Source organism: Cervus elaphus, chromosome 18, assembly GCF_910594005.1.
Source record: "Cervus elaphus chromosome 18, mCerEla1.1, whole genome shotgun sequence".
Taxonomy (NCBI): domain Eukaryota; kingdom Metazoa; phylum Chordata; class Mammalia; order Artiodactyla; family Cervidae; genus Cervus; species Cervus elaphus.
Window position 1 is genome coordinate 47,762,345 of NC_057832.1, and position 17,197 is coordinate 47,779,541.

At 35.8% G+C, this 17,197-nt stretch overlaps 1 protein-coding gene across 5 annotated transcripts in view; it reads left to right on the top strand.

Moving 5' to 3' along the window:
* The first annotated feature begins 1,274 nt into the window (after positions 1-1,274).
* The window catches only part of HGF (hepatocyte growth factor), an 81,977-nt gene continuing 66,054 nt past the window's right edge, over positions 1,275-17,197 (top strand). For 3 of the 5 annotated variants that reach the window (XM_043873081.1, XM_043873083.1, XM_043873085.1), the window contains exons 1-4: positions 1,576-1,820; positions 8,746-8,911; positions 14,509-14,621; positions 16,350-16,464. In XM_043873081.1, coding sequence (XP_043729016.1) covers positions 1,733-1,820; positions 8,746-8,911; positions 14,509-14,621; positions 16,350-16,464 — 482 coding nt within the window. In that variant the 5' untranslated portion in view covers positions 1,576-1,732. Of the gene's footprint in view, positions 1,411-1,575; positions 1,821-8,745; positions 8,912-14,508; positions 14,622-16,349; positions 16,465-17,197 lie in introns of those variants that run through there. The other 2 variants (XM_043873082.1, XM_043873084.1) reach the window with 2 other exon arrangements.

Sequence of the window (17,197 nt, forward strand, 5' to 3'; positions counted from 1 at the left end):
AGAAATGGCAACCCACTCTAGTATTCTTGCCTGGAAAACCCCATGGACAGAGGAGCCTGGTGGGCTATAGTCATGGGGTTGCTAAGAGTTGGAGTAAAAAGTAAAGTAAAATGAGTACTTAGGACATTAGGAAAGGTTGACAAACTATTTATGTGTTTGCTTGGTTTTGTTTTTATATGGAGAAAATGAGAAAAGAAAAGGACTAAAAATAGGAAAAGGTAAGATGAAGTGGATTCCTCAAGACTAGTTCTCTTAATAACTAGCTTCTCTAGCTCTTCCACAGGTTTAGGTCCTTTAGGTGGGGGTGGGCTGCACTGAAGGATGAGGAATGAGAGCTGTGGACGAAAGACTGTTTTGAGGATGCCTTTAATTTTGCCCACTACCATCTCTGTACAGCTCCAGAGACAGACCACATTACGCCCATTTCCCCTTCCTCTGTGGACAGAGACATTGTTCTTATTTGTGTCCATTTCAGAAACACATAGGGGCAACTATACCCCCAAATTCATTAAAAATTAACACAAGCTCTTACCAAAAATAATCAACTCACTACCTCAAGGTGCAAAGACAAACCTCTGTATCGCAGGTGTCCATCCCTTACCTTCTCCCCTTCTCCCCTCCTCCCCGGTGCAAGCCCTTCATCCCTCCACTTTGAGGGAGGCTGGGAAGTGCATGCATATGGGATGGAGCTGGAAAAGAGAAAGGGTTGGGGGTGGGGGGGGAGGCAGAACATGGAATCCATGCCACATTTATCTGTCAGGGAGAGGCAGTGGATAATCTCAATGTTTTAGACATTTTAAGAAGAGGGCATGACCAAATTTTATCACAGTCCCCCAATCAGACAAGTTTAAGCGCTTTTGGTACCTTTGCTGTAACTGGGGAGTTTAGCTCAGCTTCTGAAAAAAGTTACCTGCCCTGAGCCCATTGAATAGGGGCAATTTTTTTGCTTGACAATCCTGGGTGTTTGTGTTTTGTTGGTTCATTTATTTTTACCCCACAGTACCATGCTCTGTTCTCATGGGACTTCTTTCTACCTGGGCTGGACCTGTCTGCTGCCTGCCTCCCAGGTCCTTCCCGGGCTCTAACAGCCTGGGGAAACTGCGTCGGTGTTTGGAATCCCTAGATTGCTCTAGCAGTGCAACTAGACAGATTAGGAGCTGAAGCACATTTGACAGAAAGGCAGTGCTTTGCTTTCTTCTTCTGCTGCTTCCCCTTCCTCTTTTCCCAAATAGATATGTAAACACAAGTATTTTCCTGTTTAAACTTAGCGAATTGGTCCTCTGCCTGTGCCTTGACTTAGCTATTGGGCTGAGCCTTGCTCCTCCCTTCCTTACTCGGATAGGAGCCACTGGGATCTGGAGCTCCAACTTCCAAATTGCAGCTGGCCTCAGGCCAGGTGACCTTTTCTTTGTAAGTTTCTTTCCTAAGCAGAGTGGGGGTGGGGGGGTGGGGAGCTGGGCTGCGTTTGGTGTTGTGGTGGGCGAAGTGGGGGGGGAAGGGGGGTAGTGAGGAAAGGAGGGGGGGTGGGAGAGAGTAAAGGGCTGTTGTTAAACAGTTTCTTACCGTAAGAGGGAGTTCAGACCTAGATCTTTCCAGTTAATCACACAACAAACTTAGCTCATCGCAATAAAAAGCAGCTCAGAGCCGACGGGCTCTTTTAGGCTCTGAGTCGGAACAGGATTCCTTCACCCGGGCATCTGCTGCAGTGGGGTCCGCCAGCACACCCAGGACCATGTGGGTGACCAGACTTTTGCCAGTCCTGCTGCTGCAGCACGCCCTCCTACACCTCCTCCTGCTTCCCATCGCCATCCCCTACGCAGGTTAGTTTTCTCCTTGAATATTATCATTTAACTCTCTCTTGCTAACCTTTCCTTTCCCTAACTCTCCCTTTGCCTCACTCCCAGCATCCTTCCTTAACTCAGTTTGTGGTAAGGTTTTTCTAAATCTCTCATTTAGCTTTCTTTTGACATTCTTTTGCTGTTTGAAAAGCATTTAAAATGATAATTAGCATTCCCCCTGTTGTTTCTGCCCATCTCCCCATTGATCCAGCCCCATCTCACTTAGCCTGATAGTCCTGGATGGTGGAATGGGAATGAAGTGCTAACACCGGCTTGGAGAAGTTTAAAGCTGAACAGAGGGTCTGATCTGAACGGGGACAGTGATGGTCAGTACAGCAGGGACACAATTTTTTTTTTTCCCCAAAGGCAATTTTCCACGACAGTCCGCTATCCCACATTACTCAGTCACATTCAGGGCCAAATTATGACTTAATACAGATTTTCATTTGGAGAAGGCAGATTAAACTGAGTATATGCATGTTATAAAAATGAAAGAGAAAGCCTTTCTTCTAAGGTCTTATTCTTTCTGAGTATGGAAGCCTGCCCTTTGGAAACTGCAGTGCAAGGGAGGCAAAAAATTGTGTGACTTGATTATAGCTGCAGAACAGCTCCTTTTGGTCTCCTGCTTTCTCCCCAGAATTTATAGGTTGGGAAGGAGTTGCTTGGGAGTTCATATTGCCTGGAAGTTTAGACTTTCTTTTGCTGCTTTGGGAAGTTTTCTGTTGTTATCAGGGCAAGAGGAAACATCTGTATTTGGTTGTATTATCACTGTCGTGGCTGGGATGCCAACAGGAGAGGGTAGTGAGCATCAGAGGTGGGCACAGGGGAATAAAGGAATAGAACAAATGCCCAGACGGCAAACATGGTTTTTTAAAAAATAATACAAGACAGAGAACGGGCTGTATTTTTTGAGATAAGTTAAATATGAAATTTATCAGACCTCTGATCTAGTTTTCGATGTAATACAAAGGTTGAAAACACCAAGAATTTGCAAATGCCAAGAAAAGTCATCTAGTCCCACCTGGCTTTCTTTGATTTTGTGACTTGTTCTTTTTGGAAAACAACACTGTGGAAAGGGTCAGTTTGAAAACATTTATGTTAGATTTCTAAAGAGATGGAAAGAAAGTATCAATCTAGCAGGTTATCACCCTTGAGATGTGTTGTGTTAAAATTAATTCTTATATGACATTGCTCGTTTGGGGGATTTTGAGCCTAAATTGAAATGATAGCTAACATTTTGAGGATTTTCATTTTTAAGATTAAAATGTTGATGGGCTGAAGTAGAATATGGTTACCTGGAGTCATATGTGCTAATACTTGGGGATCGCGGTGTGGAAAACCCAAACAGTAGATCAACCATAGACAATGTCTATTTGCTTTTGGCATGCATTTTGAAGCTTTGGCAGGAGATATACATTTGTAATTATATTTCACTTTGGCTAGTGTTGAAATGACTGCATTTCCTGAATATAGGGAGAATGGAACCCAAGAGAATGCTGCAAGTAAGAAGAAGTCAGTTGGGAATTACAGATAATAGAATAATTCCTAGAGTGGATAATGTTAAAATTGTTATCACAAAGAGGATCTGCCTTTGTCAAGTTTATTTTGATAATTTTTTAAAAAAACATAACATTCCTCAAAGTAGAAAACATGGCTAGCCCTCTTAGAACATATAAAGAAAGTCTGTTCTTTTTTATAACATCTAACATGGAACATTGAGAACTTTGTTATTGCTGTTACTTGCTTAGGTTATACTTTTTTGCTTTATCTGATGAGTCTGCATTTTTACATACTGTGAGATAACACGATATTTAAAACAAAGTGGATACTATAATGAGGTGGCAACCAGTTATGAGCAGAATGTATTATGGAGATATTTTTAGAAAAGTTTCAAAAAACTTGAAGAAATATTGATTGTTATAGACCCAAGCATCTTTATAAGGAACTAGTCCATATAGGATTATCCTCCATCATCCCACCAGCATTGGATACAAATATCCAATTCCCTCTAACAACAACAAAGGAACATTAAATGAGCCCCTATTGTCAAGGAGTCTGTGCAAGATTTACAGATGAATAAATGACAAAGAGACTTACACTTGTTGAGCAACTGTTTTGGACCTGGTTCTAAAACAAAGCTTATTTAATTCTAATAAGATTGGCATTATTGGATTGACTCATTTTACCTGAGGAAACTGAAGTTAAACATCTTAATTATCTTGTCTTATTATCTTAGATAATGGATAGAACTGAGATTCCTACCTAAATCTATGTGAATGAAATATGCAATGTGCATTTTTTCCTTTTATTTATATTGAAAACAGCAGCAGTGAAATCAATCAAAACTTACTTTTAAAAAATCCATTTTAGTTAGTAATACAAGGATGATTCTGTGTTAGAAGTAGTATTATGTTATGGTTGAGAGTTCATTTCTAGCTTAGAAGATCAAATAAGGTTTAGGGGGTATGTAGTACCAAAGTGAAATACGAAAATACAGGTAATAGCATGCTCAGTACTTAAATCAGGGAAACATAAGTGGCAGAAGGTACTGAAATGAGTAAGTATAACAAAGGACAGGTGATCGTGTAGGGGTGTGTACTGAGTGCCTGAGCAGGAGGAGTATGACCAGGGTTTGGAAAAATAAGATAGACTAGCATGTATATGGGCTTCCCAGGTGGCACAGTGGTAGAGAATCTGCCTGCCAATGCAGGAGACAAAAAAGATGCAGGTTCGATCCCTGGGTTGGGAAGGTCCCCTGGAGGAGGAGGAAATGGCAACCCACTCCAGTATTCCTACCTTGAAAACCCCATGAACAGAGGAACCTGGTGGACTAGAGCCCATGGGGTCGCAAACAGTCGGACACGACTGAGAGTGGTGCATATGTATGCTTGAACATCAGTCTAAATTACACTATTTTAAACATCATGGATCACAGCCAGATGGTTTTGAGTTCACAAGATACATGGGTGAAGTGTGGTTGCTTTGGTTGGGGTGGGAGGAGAGCTGTAGGAGAAACAGAGGATGAAGCAAGAGACCAGGACGAGGCTGAAGGAGGAAGTGGAATGAAGTAGAAGGAGGGAGAGAGGCTAGGGAGGGTCCTCAACTCACACTGAGCACCATTTCATTTGTAGATCTTTTTGGAAGAGATAATTATGCTGCTTCTCAAATACTAACATTTGATTGATCTCTGATTTGATCCTTTCTTGACATCTTTACTTGTGATATTGTTCTTTTCTCTAAAAAAGGGGAGAAAATTGTCTGCTTATGAATCCGAGTCCAGGATAACAGCAGTGAAGATTTGGACTGGTTGTTATGATTTTTGCCTCTGGGAAGTAAATTTCCAGTCACCACCATTCCCTTCCATTAATTATTTGTGTACTTTCATCTTAACATCTTGCCACTTCAAGCTGTTAATCACTAATCACGTGGGTAGGTTTCTCAGAATATGTGGAGCCAGATTCCTGCTTCTTTCCACACCCTGCAAATCCTTTCCTTTGCATGATTTTCCTTTGAAGTGAATGGTTAGTCCATACAGAGAAGAAATATATGAGGTACTGAGAGAAATGAGTGTGAGGCCTGGGGACCAGAGGGAGAAATGTGTCTTTCTTCAAGCACCTTGGTACATTTGACCCTACTTTCTGTTTGTAGGTTTTCACTAAGATCCTAATGATTTCAGTTCTAAAACTGGAACTTCAGTTTCTTTAGGAAATATAGCTTTGAGAATGTTTTCCCATACTGAGGGAAGAGGGAAAAGGAGTTGCAGTTTAAAATACAGGAAAGCATGACAAAGTTGCAGTGATCTCTTACCCTTTGATTTCATTTCAGTATTTTGTTTATAAACTTCAAGTAACAGTCACGCACAAAAAATAGTAGGGAAAATCTGATCCAAAGATATTTTTGAGTTTCCTCCCAAATTAAGTTTGTGTTTTAACTGTTTTTAGTAAAACAAGCATCAGTTGTTAATACATATGGAAGAGAAAGTTGAAAGTATTTTCAGCAAAGGAATTTTATTTTCAGATGTTGTTTTTCAATGACTCCTGTTTTAAATTTTTCTTTTATTGAAGAAGGAATTAACTTTATAGATGTGTGGATTACATGATGTACAACTAGCTTGAACTTTGCAGTTTTGAGTAATCATTTACTGACCTAGTAGAGATGACTGAATTATAAGGGAAAGCTTCTAAGTCATTAGAAATAAAGAGTGAAAAGGGAATCCTACTATCTGGTTCTGATTGCCTCTGATTAGCTTTGTAACCCCAGACAAGCTTTTCTCTCCTATTTATTATCTAGTAAAGGGAAATTATAGATTTATTTGTTTTTCAGGATACTTTTTGATCTTTAGATGAAAGGTAGTGATCGAAAGTTTGTCAGCAAGCAAGAGTAGAATATTTTTATGAGGTACCCACACATTAACACATTTCTATAGGACAACTGAGGATCTGCAGAATTAAACATGACCAATGATCCCACAGAAACCACTTTTCTCTGTAGTCATCCTCAATGCTTTCCTTCTGTTGTCTGGTTCTGAGAAAGCAAAACAGAGCACTGACCAGGGATTCTATTTTTTGTAATTAGTAAAATGTATATCTGAACTCAGCATTTGTCTTACACTTTTTAAATTTAGTTTTACATTCTTCTCTCACACTTAAACATATGTAATAAATGCAATATACAATAGGCCAATTTAAATTCTATATTTTAGTTAATTTAATTGATTATATATATGTATGTATATTACATATTTTTTCCATTTTGGTAATAGTTTTTTGAATACATTTTTTGCATCTAATTACTATTTTGTCTCTAAGAAATATTCCAATTTACACAGGAATTCAGATGATTTTTATGAAATCATCTGAAGAAATACTGCACCTATGAAATAGTGCACTAAGGTCAAAAGAAGGAAAAACTCTTAGTAGTGAAACTTATCTCCCATTAACATGGTCATGTGGCAGAAATCAAAATTTGAAAAGAGTAATACCACTTCTTAGCTTGGGAGAATAACAGTTTCTTCTCTTATGCCAGAAATTAAATGATGAAATTTCAAAAACAAAAGTAAAATTTTGCATATTCATAACATTTCATAATCCAAATTGATTTCCAAATGATTATAGTTTAAATCACTCATTTTAGTTCAACTATAACATTTATTTTGTATCAATAGATTGAATAATGGGATATTAGCATTTAAGGTAATAAAACAAAGTCACTTGGCAAGTCAATAAGAATGCCAGAATTATCATCAGTCTGCCAACATTATGCAAGGCATTTGGTCCACACTCAATGAATAACATGTTGATAGATTATTTGGTTGACTGAGTTTCTACGTTAAAATGTCTTCTAAATTATATCTCTTCTACCATAGCCATTTCATCTTATAGGGCAAAGAGTAGTTGAAGAAAAGAAAATAAAATGTAAGCACTGTTATAGAAATTAGTTCCAGTCTTTTGGGGGATTGTGTTCTGGAGTTTTACAGAGAACCAGAAATTCAGAGGAATTCATGTTTTCTCTTGTTTATTGTGGACTTCAGGTTAGGATAGATATTAGTGAGTAGGCTTTACATGTTTAAACATGTAAAACAACTGGAGCTAGTGGTTACTGGCAAGCTTCAGAGTATGATGCCATTTTTGTTATCTCACTCTGTTAAGCCATATTTCCAAATTTTCTGCACAAAAATTTTCATTCTCTTTTCTTGACACATTTCACCATGTTTAAAGATTGGAAATGATTTCTTGTTCTGACATGCAAGTTATTTCTCTATTGATAGCTTTAACCAAATCTTCAGAAACTATTTATAAGCCATATTTTCATATACTCTCTTATCAAGTCTTAGAGGAAGATGGCATTGTAAGTGTTTAAGAGTGGGGGTTCTGAATCCAGGCAGCTGGATTTTGAATCAGATCTTCTAAGTTGTCAGTTTCCCCTGTATCTTGGTTTCTTTATCTTAAAATTTTACTGCTACCATTGTTATAAGGGTATTCAAAAGTTGGACAGGCAGGGGAGGGGCACAGTTATGTCCATTCTTTATAAAATAGCTACAATCTTGTAGACAATTTGATCCTCATTGTGAAGAGGAGATTATCAGGTAACTTTGGATAAATTAAGAATGAAGAAGTAAGTTCTTCATATTCCAAAATCATTCAAAGATTAAGTCTCTTGGGATGTTTTGGCTCTGCTCTTCGGGTTTTTAGTAGGAGGCTTCATGTATCTAGGGGCCTGGTAGAATACCATGATGAAGAAAAATGATATTGCTTCATTAAAGGATGAAGTTTTACATTCATTTGATTTATAGCATTTGGCTTGATTTCAAAACAAACAGTTCAGTGATACTAAGAAATAGTGCCCCCAAACACAGAGAACACTTATGTAGGAAATGAGAAAGACTAAAATATGAATAGAATGAAATATTTTAAAGAGCAAGTCAAGTATTTATCCAGTGCACCATTTTTAAGGAGAAGTTTATCACCTGTCATTGAATTGGCTTATCTAATTAGTATTAATACTGTAAGTTACATAAGATCAACTGTAGAAGGAAATGACAAATTAAATTATAGAACATGATATGATATGATATGCCCTGGTACTTGCTTTCATACTGTTTGGAGAATATCATGTTACTTATTTCTAAAGAGTGAACTCTGTCCTAATTTTTAAAAGCATCTTTCATTTGAAAGAATGTAGATAAGTGACTCTGTATGAGAAGTTATTTTTTCTTCACAATTAAGTATTCCCTTCTTGCTCTTAATCATCTGAGAGTATCATTCCCCACATCACTCTACCTCCAAGCCCTGGAGGTCTGGTATGTTGTCAGAATCACTATCTTGTAGATGATTCTTAAAGGATATTTTACTATATGACCCTTAAAATATTTTCCCCTATGTTTTAAAAAAATTATTATTATTAATAGAAGGACAGAAGAAAAGAAGAAACACACTTCATGAATTCAAAAGGTCAGCAAAGACTACTCTAATTAAAGAGGACCCATTACTGAAGATAAAAACAAAAAAAATGAACACTGCAGACCAATGTGCCAATAGATGTATTAGGAATAAAGGACTTCCATTCACTTGCAAGTAAGTTGCTTCATTTTGTTCTTAGAATAATTTTCCAAATATAGAATGTGCTCATTATCATCATCGGTTTTGTATTCAATGGGATGTACTCTTAAAATTATAAGCTTGATTTTAGTTTTAACTCATTACAACAGAAGACGGCTCTCATTTGTTGGAAATATTTGTAAGGAAGAACACTTGAACCACAAGATTGTTTAGAATTCACAGTGGCTTTAGTTATGGAGTTTGTATTTTCTCATTTTATGAACAATTGAACTTTAGGAACTAAAATTCAATTAGATTAACTTTTTATTTCTAATATTTTAAAATATTCTATTCAGAGTAAACTTTTTCTTTTTTTCTCACAAGAGGAGTGGAGGAATTTTCACAATATAAATTGGGCAACAGTCAAAACTTACTGCAACTTATTGTCTTTAGGGATAGAAATAAAAAGTGTTGATATAATTAGATAAAAAAACTTAGGGGTATTGGTGTTAGCAGCAAAAGCTTAAACAGCCTCTTAAAGTAGTTAGGAGGTAGTGTGATGAAGTTTTAGATGAAAAGTGATGGAGCAATTCAAAGAGGCATGAGGGGACTCAAATGGGGAGTTTTCTTATCTTTTGAAAGTTCTGCACCTCCCAGGAAAATTCCTTACAACTTTGTCAGTACTCTCAGAGCATAAAACTTGGAGTTTGGGGCCATGAAGGTGACATTTTCATCTGAATACTCTTCCAAATTGCCCGAAGAAAATTCATGTCCTAGTTCTTCAAAAAATATTCCCTCCCCTCACTTTCCACTGTTTTATTTCCTATTTCATTCCATTTCACTAGCATTGCACAGGGCCACCTGTCACTTTTGAAGTCTACTCTATTACATTTGGGTTGTGACACATGTTGTGAACACAGATTTTAGGAATGTCATGGCCAGAATTCTTGTATTCAAATTGCCTTTCTCAGAGAAATAAGTGTTACAGGTCTAAGGGGAAAGGACATGGTCAGAGGAAGTCTTCCATAGATTTAGTGGGAAGACAGACTATCTCTTTTCTTTTCATTTATATCTCCTCTAGAAGTATTCTTATAGCCAAATTGCCACTTGCAGGGAGATATTTCCTGGCACAGGGAATGGGGAATTAACTTTGCAAGTAATTCCTATGATAATTCCATCTTTCTCTGACTTTCCTAGAAAAGTCTTGAGATTAAAAAAAAAAAAACTACTCTCAATCAACATCTCAGCTGTGTAGATTTATGGAGATGTTCTTCTGGCAATTGAGGAGGTTGGATTTATTGTATTTTTCCCTCTCAGGTTAGAAGGCAGGGCAAAGGGAATGGGAGAAGAACCACATCTCATTGTTGATTTTTAACTTTGAATCTGAAAATGCACTCTCCTGGGTCCACAAGTAAGGAAAGTATTGCTAAGCCTCAATTTTTACACTAGTCAGTCCTTTGGCTAGGAAAAAACAAAAAGGCTTCCCTTTGTTTTATTTAGGAGAACCTAAAATGATTTTGTTGTGTTGGAGAAGACATGTGACCTGATTAATAAATCTCTACATATCCCATGTATATGAGTTTTCACACTTTTCTACCATATTCTGGTTGAGTTATATTTAGTCACCAAATTTAAGCCAACCTGTGCAGAAAACCACTTTTAGTAATACCAATGTACAGCCAAAGTTCTCTGCTCAGAAATGGTGTCATCCTTCACACTTGTCTATCCTAAATATATATAGGCTTCCCAGGTAGCACTCGTGGAAAAGAACCTATCTGCCAGTGCAGGAGAAGTAAGAGACATGGGTTTGATCCCTGGGTTGGAAAAATCCCCTGGAAGAGGGCAAGACAACCTGCTCCAGTGTTCTTGCCTGAAGAATGCCATGGGCATAGGAGCTTGGCAGGTTACAGTTCATTAGAACACAAAGTGTTGGCTACAACTGAAGTGACTTAGCATGCACTTCAACAACATGTGAACTGTGAACTTCCAGATGTTCAAGCTGGTTTTAGAAAAGGCAGAGGAACCAGAGATCAAATTGCCAACATCCGCTGGATCATAGAAAAAGCAAGAGAGTTCCAGAAAAACATCTATTTCTGTTTTATTGACTATGCCAAAGCCTTTGACTGTGTGGATCACAACAAACTGTGGAAAATTCTGAAAGAGATGGGAATACCAAACCACCTGACCTGCCTCCTGAGAAATCTGTATGCAGGTCAGGAAGCAACAATTAGAACTGGACATGGAACAAACAGACTGGTTCCAAATAGGAAAAGGAGTGCGTCAAGGCTATATATTGTCATCCTGCTTATTTAACTTCTATGCAGAGTACATCATGAGAAATGCTGGGCTGGATGAAGCACAAGCTGGAATCAAGATTGCTGGGAGAAATATCAATAACCTCAGATATGCAGATGACACCACCCTTATGGCAGAAAGTGAAGAAAAACTAAAGAGCCTCTTGATGAAAGTGAAAGAGGAGAGTGAAAAAGTTAGCTTAAAGCTCAACATTCAGAAAATTAAGATCATGGCATTGGGTCCCATCACTTCATGGGAAATAGATGGAGAAACAGTGGAAACAGTGGCATACTTTGTTTGTTTTTTTTTTTGGGGGGGGGCCCTCCAAAATCACTGCAGATGATGACTGCAGCAATGAAATTAAAAGATGCTTACTCCTTGGAAGGAAAGTTATAACCAACCTAGACAGCATATTAAAAAACAGAGACATTACTTTGCCAACAAAGGTCCATCTAGTCAAGGCTATGGTTTTTCCAGTAGTCATGTATGGATGTGAGAGCTGGATTATAAAGAAAGCTGAGAGCCGAAGAATTGATGCTTTTGAACTGTGGTGTTGAAGACTCTTGAGAGTCCCTTGAACTGCAAGGAGATCCAACCAGTCCATCCTAAAGGAGATCAGTCCTGAGTGTTTATTGGAAGGACTGATGTTGAAGCTGAAACTCCAATACTTTGGCCACCTGGTGCAAAGAACTGACTCATTTGAAAAGACCCTGATGCTGGGAAAGATTGAATGTGGGAGGAGAAGGGGACAACAGAGGGTGAGATGGTTGGATGGCATCACCGATTCAATGGACATGAGTTTGGGTGGACTCCAGGAGTTAGTGATGGACAGAGAGGCCTGGCATGCTGCAGTCCATGGGGTCACAAAGATTTGGACATGACTAAGCAACTGAACTGAACTGATACACACACACACACACACACCCCTATTTAAGTAATATATTTAGTGATTCCATTCCGAATTGAATGGACATACTATAATACTCTAAAAGTAAGTTCTTCATGAATTGAAGATCTTTTTGCAGCTTGTCACATGAACTAGTATCATTAAAAACAATGGCAAATACACAAAAACTTTTGGAAAATACCAGCAATGCTGTGTGAAAGCATCTGGGATTCAGTGGATGCCTCCACCTTCAGGGCATGAGGTGGAAGTCTCAAATACTGTTTTCTCTTGAGAAAGTGTCAACAATACTGATTTTATAGAGACTGAAAATATTTTTTTGCTGTACAAGAAAGATGACCAGAATGCCTGATTCTAAGCTTTTCAGAAAATTTATGTTCAAGAACTGACTTAAGAGATGAAAATTACTGTGACTGGGTAAATGGTATTGAAATTGCACTCTTGCCATAAACAACTCAACAAAATGAATTCTTGAAAAGAAGATGGTAGTTAAAAATATGACTAAGATAAAGACTCCTAAAATCAAACTTAAAAGAAGATATGCAGTTCATGGAATTTGTTAGCTTGGATCCAGTCCATATAGAGGTGTAAAATGATATGAGCAAAAACAGTTTTCTGAGAGTATATGATTGCAATGGATTGTGAGAAAAAGATGAATGAAATAGGCAATCTTACATGTTCTTGATGAGTTTCAGTGAGTCACCTGCTCTTTATGTCAAATCCATATTATTGGCAGAAAAGTAGTTTATGTATGTGTGGTACATTTTAATTTTAATGTGAAGTTAAGTGGCAGGTATTTGATTCTGTAATTTTAAGATTTCCTTTTAGGTGTTTGTTTAGTTTTTTATCTTCATATGTATCTTTATCTAATTATTACACTTTAAAAGTCATTTAACACTCTCCCCCCAACACTCTACAATAGGGAAATGTAACACGCATTGCATAAGTTTACTATCTTCCAGATGAAAATTCAGATCTATCATTAGTCAGTTTTTCTCTTATTATTTCTTATCAGTTGCAACAATATATTTTTATGTTTGTTTTCTAATGCTATTACAGGTAAAAATGTTTTTGTAGGTGGATATTTGAAAATGTCTACATGTAAACCAAAGCACAGAGTTTATACATATAATTTTTGAAGTTATTTAGCTAGAGTCTAAAATGTACTATGTAAATATATGAAATAATAGATAAAATATTTTAAATGATTTTATAGCATCTTTTTAAAATTTGTTTTATAAAAGTTATTTCCCCTCATTTAAAATTATTTAAAAGCTGTTGAAATGTTAAGAAATAAGTGAGTAACTTGAACTATCTAAAATTGCAAGAAAATTGTGGTTTCAAAATATATGGCCTGGGAGTGAAAAATCTTTATTTATTCTTATAAAATCTGTGTATTTCTCTTAATTTGATGCTTATACATGGTGGCATTATAGTTAGCATGAAAATGGTAAGAAGGAGTTTTAATATTATTTCTTAAAGGAAAGAAAATAATTCAGAGTTCTAATTTTATTTTTTATATTGTAAAAAATGGTAACAGTTAATGTGTTAAAAATTTTAAGTACTTTACTATTCTCAGTTAAGGGATTTTTGTATTTATCATTCTGCTTTAGAAACATGTTTTTTTTTTTAGAAATACATTTTTTAGTGGGCAACAAAAATCCAATATAATACTTAGCTGTAGGAATGGTGATTTTAAGAGTTAACACATTTTAGCTATTTTTGTCAAGATGATATATCAGAAGCATATTCTCTATTATATTATAGTTTCTTAAAAATTAAAAATGCTTATGTAAGCAAATCTATTTAGGAAACATTGACTTATATAAAGCTAACTAATAGCGGGATTTTCATAGCCTTTAATAAGTTTCAATGCTTTATAATTCAACAAGAAATGATGTTGTATGTAAAATTGTCCAATTTCAGACCCTTCTTTGCCACAGCAGGATCTCTTGGGGTTGTGGTTTGTCTATTGCATTTTAGGACATGTCAGTTTAGAATGTGCTTTTATAATTATAAACTTTGGAAATTAATCATGATGTTTCAAATATAATCATTTATATATAACCACAAAAAAAAACCTTCCAACTTTCTGTGTACTTACAAAAGTAATAAAATCTTCATAAATAAGTCTAATAATTGTGCTGTATATTGATTGTGCTTATTGAAGCCCTCATTTTTCTAGATTTCATGTAGAATAACATGACACCATTTCAAATTTTACTCTATCTAGTATTTAAATCTACAGCTATAAAAACTTAATTTTTGTTGGTCTCATTTTGCTATCAAAATTGTAGGTTCAAATATCCTCGTTTCTGTATACATAATAATTCATCTGTTTTTATATTATCTTCCTTGGTTAAACCATGTACCTATTCTTTAAAAGCTGTATAAATAGTAGTATTCCTTCTTTTCATTCAGATATTTTTTTCAGGGCCTTTGTTTTTGATAAAGCAAGAAAACGATGCCTCTGGTTCCCTTTCAATAGCATGTCAAGTGGAGTAAAAAAAGAGTTTGGCCATGAATTTGACCTCTATGAAAACAAAGGTAACTGGCTTTTCTCTAAATATTTCATAATGAAATAAAGTATAAAGTATATGTAATTACCTGCCACAGTGCTCTTTCTGATTTTTCCATCATATCCTGATCTGTTATGCAGTCGATTCATCCATTAAGACAGATGACACTAATGCCTTGACTGTTTTCAGTGTGGCCCTTTAAAAAGAGCTTCTCCCAAATTTTCCATAATTAGATTACCCCCTCTCACTTTGTTTATTTCCAGTAACATCTCCTGGGACTGATATTCTCCACATTCATTTTAGAATGTGCCACCTTAAGTTATAAGTTTAAGATGCTTTATATATTTATATTAGTTTAAGGCATTTTATATATATATATAAATGTATATTTATACAGCATTCTAAATTTTAACAACTTTTTTTCTAATAACTAAATTTTAATCTATGGATAAAGTTATACTGATGACGGCTGGTAGTAATAAAATGTGGAGGTTTTGAAAACTTAATTGGATCTATTGCTAGTTATATACTTAAAAAAAATCTTTAAAAGAATTGAGACCATATTATTTGTTAATTTGCCTATGCTGATAATTTGACACTGTATTCTCAAGGTATTTACTTTGCTCAAAAGCAGATTTATATCAATAAAATAATCTCTCATCACAAAATAATAATCATGAATTGTGTTTATAATACTATGTGTTTCAATTTTAATGTTTTGTTATATCATATTATATTTTCATAAGTTTAGTTATTTAGTAATACACATAGACATTTCTTTGTTAATAGGGAAAATGCTTAGATTACATTAAAATTAATTCATGTTAGAAAATAAGATGATCTCTATACACCCCAGTAATTCTATAAATCCTAAACATGATTCATAATCTAGTGTAAAACCATCTTCAGTCTTCTAGGTTGCTAATTGAATGTACTGTTATTTGATAGGAATATACAGCTTGTTTCTATTTGATTGTCCTATAACTTAGCAGCCAATCTGTTAGGAAAAATATGGAAAATAATAATCAGCATAATGTAATTGTCACATACACACACATACACAAAAACCCACACAACTTTACTGATATAAAGACAAATCAATAGCATTGGCATATATCCCCTATCATGTGTAAGCTAGATAGCTAGTTGGAAGCTGCTGTATAGTACAGTGGATCCAATCTGGTGCTCTGTGATGGCCTAGAGGGAGGGGATATGCAGAGAGATATATATATACACATGGCTCATTTGCGTTTTGTATGGCAGAAACCAACACAACTTTGTAAAACAATTAAAAAAATGAATCAGATCATTTATATCAAAATAATCAGTTATTTCCATTACCTCAAAGTAACTGCTTGAATTCAAATAGGTTTACAAATTTTTATTTTTAATATTTTCTTTAAATGGTCTCTGCACTTAAGCAAATAATTGTGCCAAATTAAATTTGCCTCGTCAGTTGAGTATATAGAATGATCTATGTTAAACAGGTAGACTAATCTCTAGAGTTTCCCAGGAATATACTCACAAAATTAAAACTTCTCAATGGTCTGTTGTTTGTTTGTTTGTTTTGGATTACTCTAAATGCATTATTTTGAAAATATTAGTAGAAGTTTTAGGCAAGAAATTTCAGTATTTGTGGTGGTTTATAAGCATTAATTACTTGAAGATTCAAATGGAATTTTATAATTTTTATTTTTAATATATACAGCATATGTTACACATGGTTATAACATTTTTCTCTGCTTTCTTTTGATAGACTACATTAGAAACTGTATCATTGGGAAAGGCGGTAGCTACAAGGGAACGGTATCTATCACTAAAAGTGGCATCAAATGCCAGCCCTGGAATTCCATGATTCCACATGAACACAGGTAAGACTAGCACGGAGAAAAGAGGACAGAGCCTTTCTTGGACGGGTCTGTTAGCAGGCCCGGGTTAGTCCTTCGGATGAATCCTACAGGTCTCTAATAGTTCAGCCACCTTTGCTGAAGTGTATTAGTCTAAGGCTTATCTGAATTAATAACTCATATTTAGCCAAAGAATAAAAAAATATATATCATTAAGGTGTAGCCTAACATCATTTCACCTCAAAACCTCAATTTATAGATCTTGGTGTTTGGGAAGAAATAATAAAAAAGTAATACATTTTTTTCCCCTTCTTTTTGCCTGTGAGAAGGCAGAGCACTCTGCAGCCGGAGAGGAGAGGCTGCCTGTGCTGAGCTGGCGATGAAGCAAATTCCGATCTTCCCCAGGGGCCGAATGTTGTTTAACCATGGTGGTTCTCAAACTTGGCTGCACATTAAAATCGCTAAAAAGCCCTTAATGAATCCTACCACTTGGGTGTCAATAGAGACTGATTAAATCAGAATCTTTTCAGGGAAATAACCCAGGCACCAGTTTTTCTATAAAGCTTTGCTAAAAATTCGTGTCTCAGATGACCAGCTTTCCCTTTTCACCTAGCACCTAATGACTGGAGAAAACTTCTTATTTCTTGGAAATTAAATGTCTATAGTTAAGAGAAGGATTGTGTTCATTATAACAGATGAATGCTATTTAAAGACGAGTAAATATAATATCCATAGGCTCATTAGTCTGAGAGTTTTA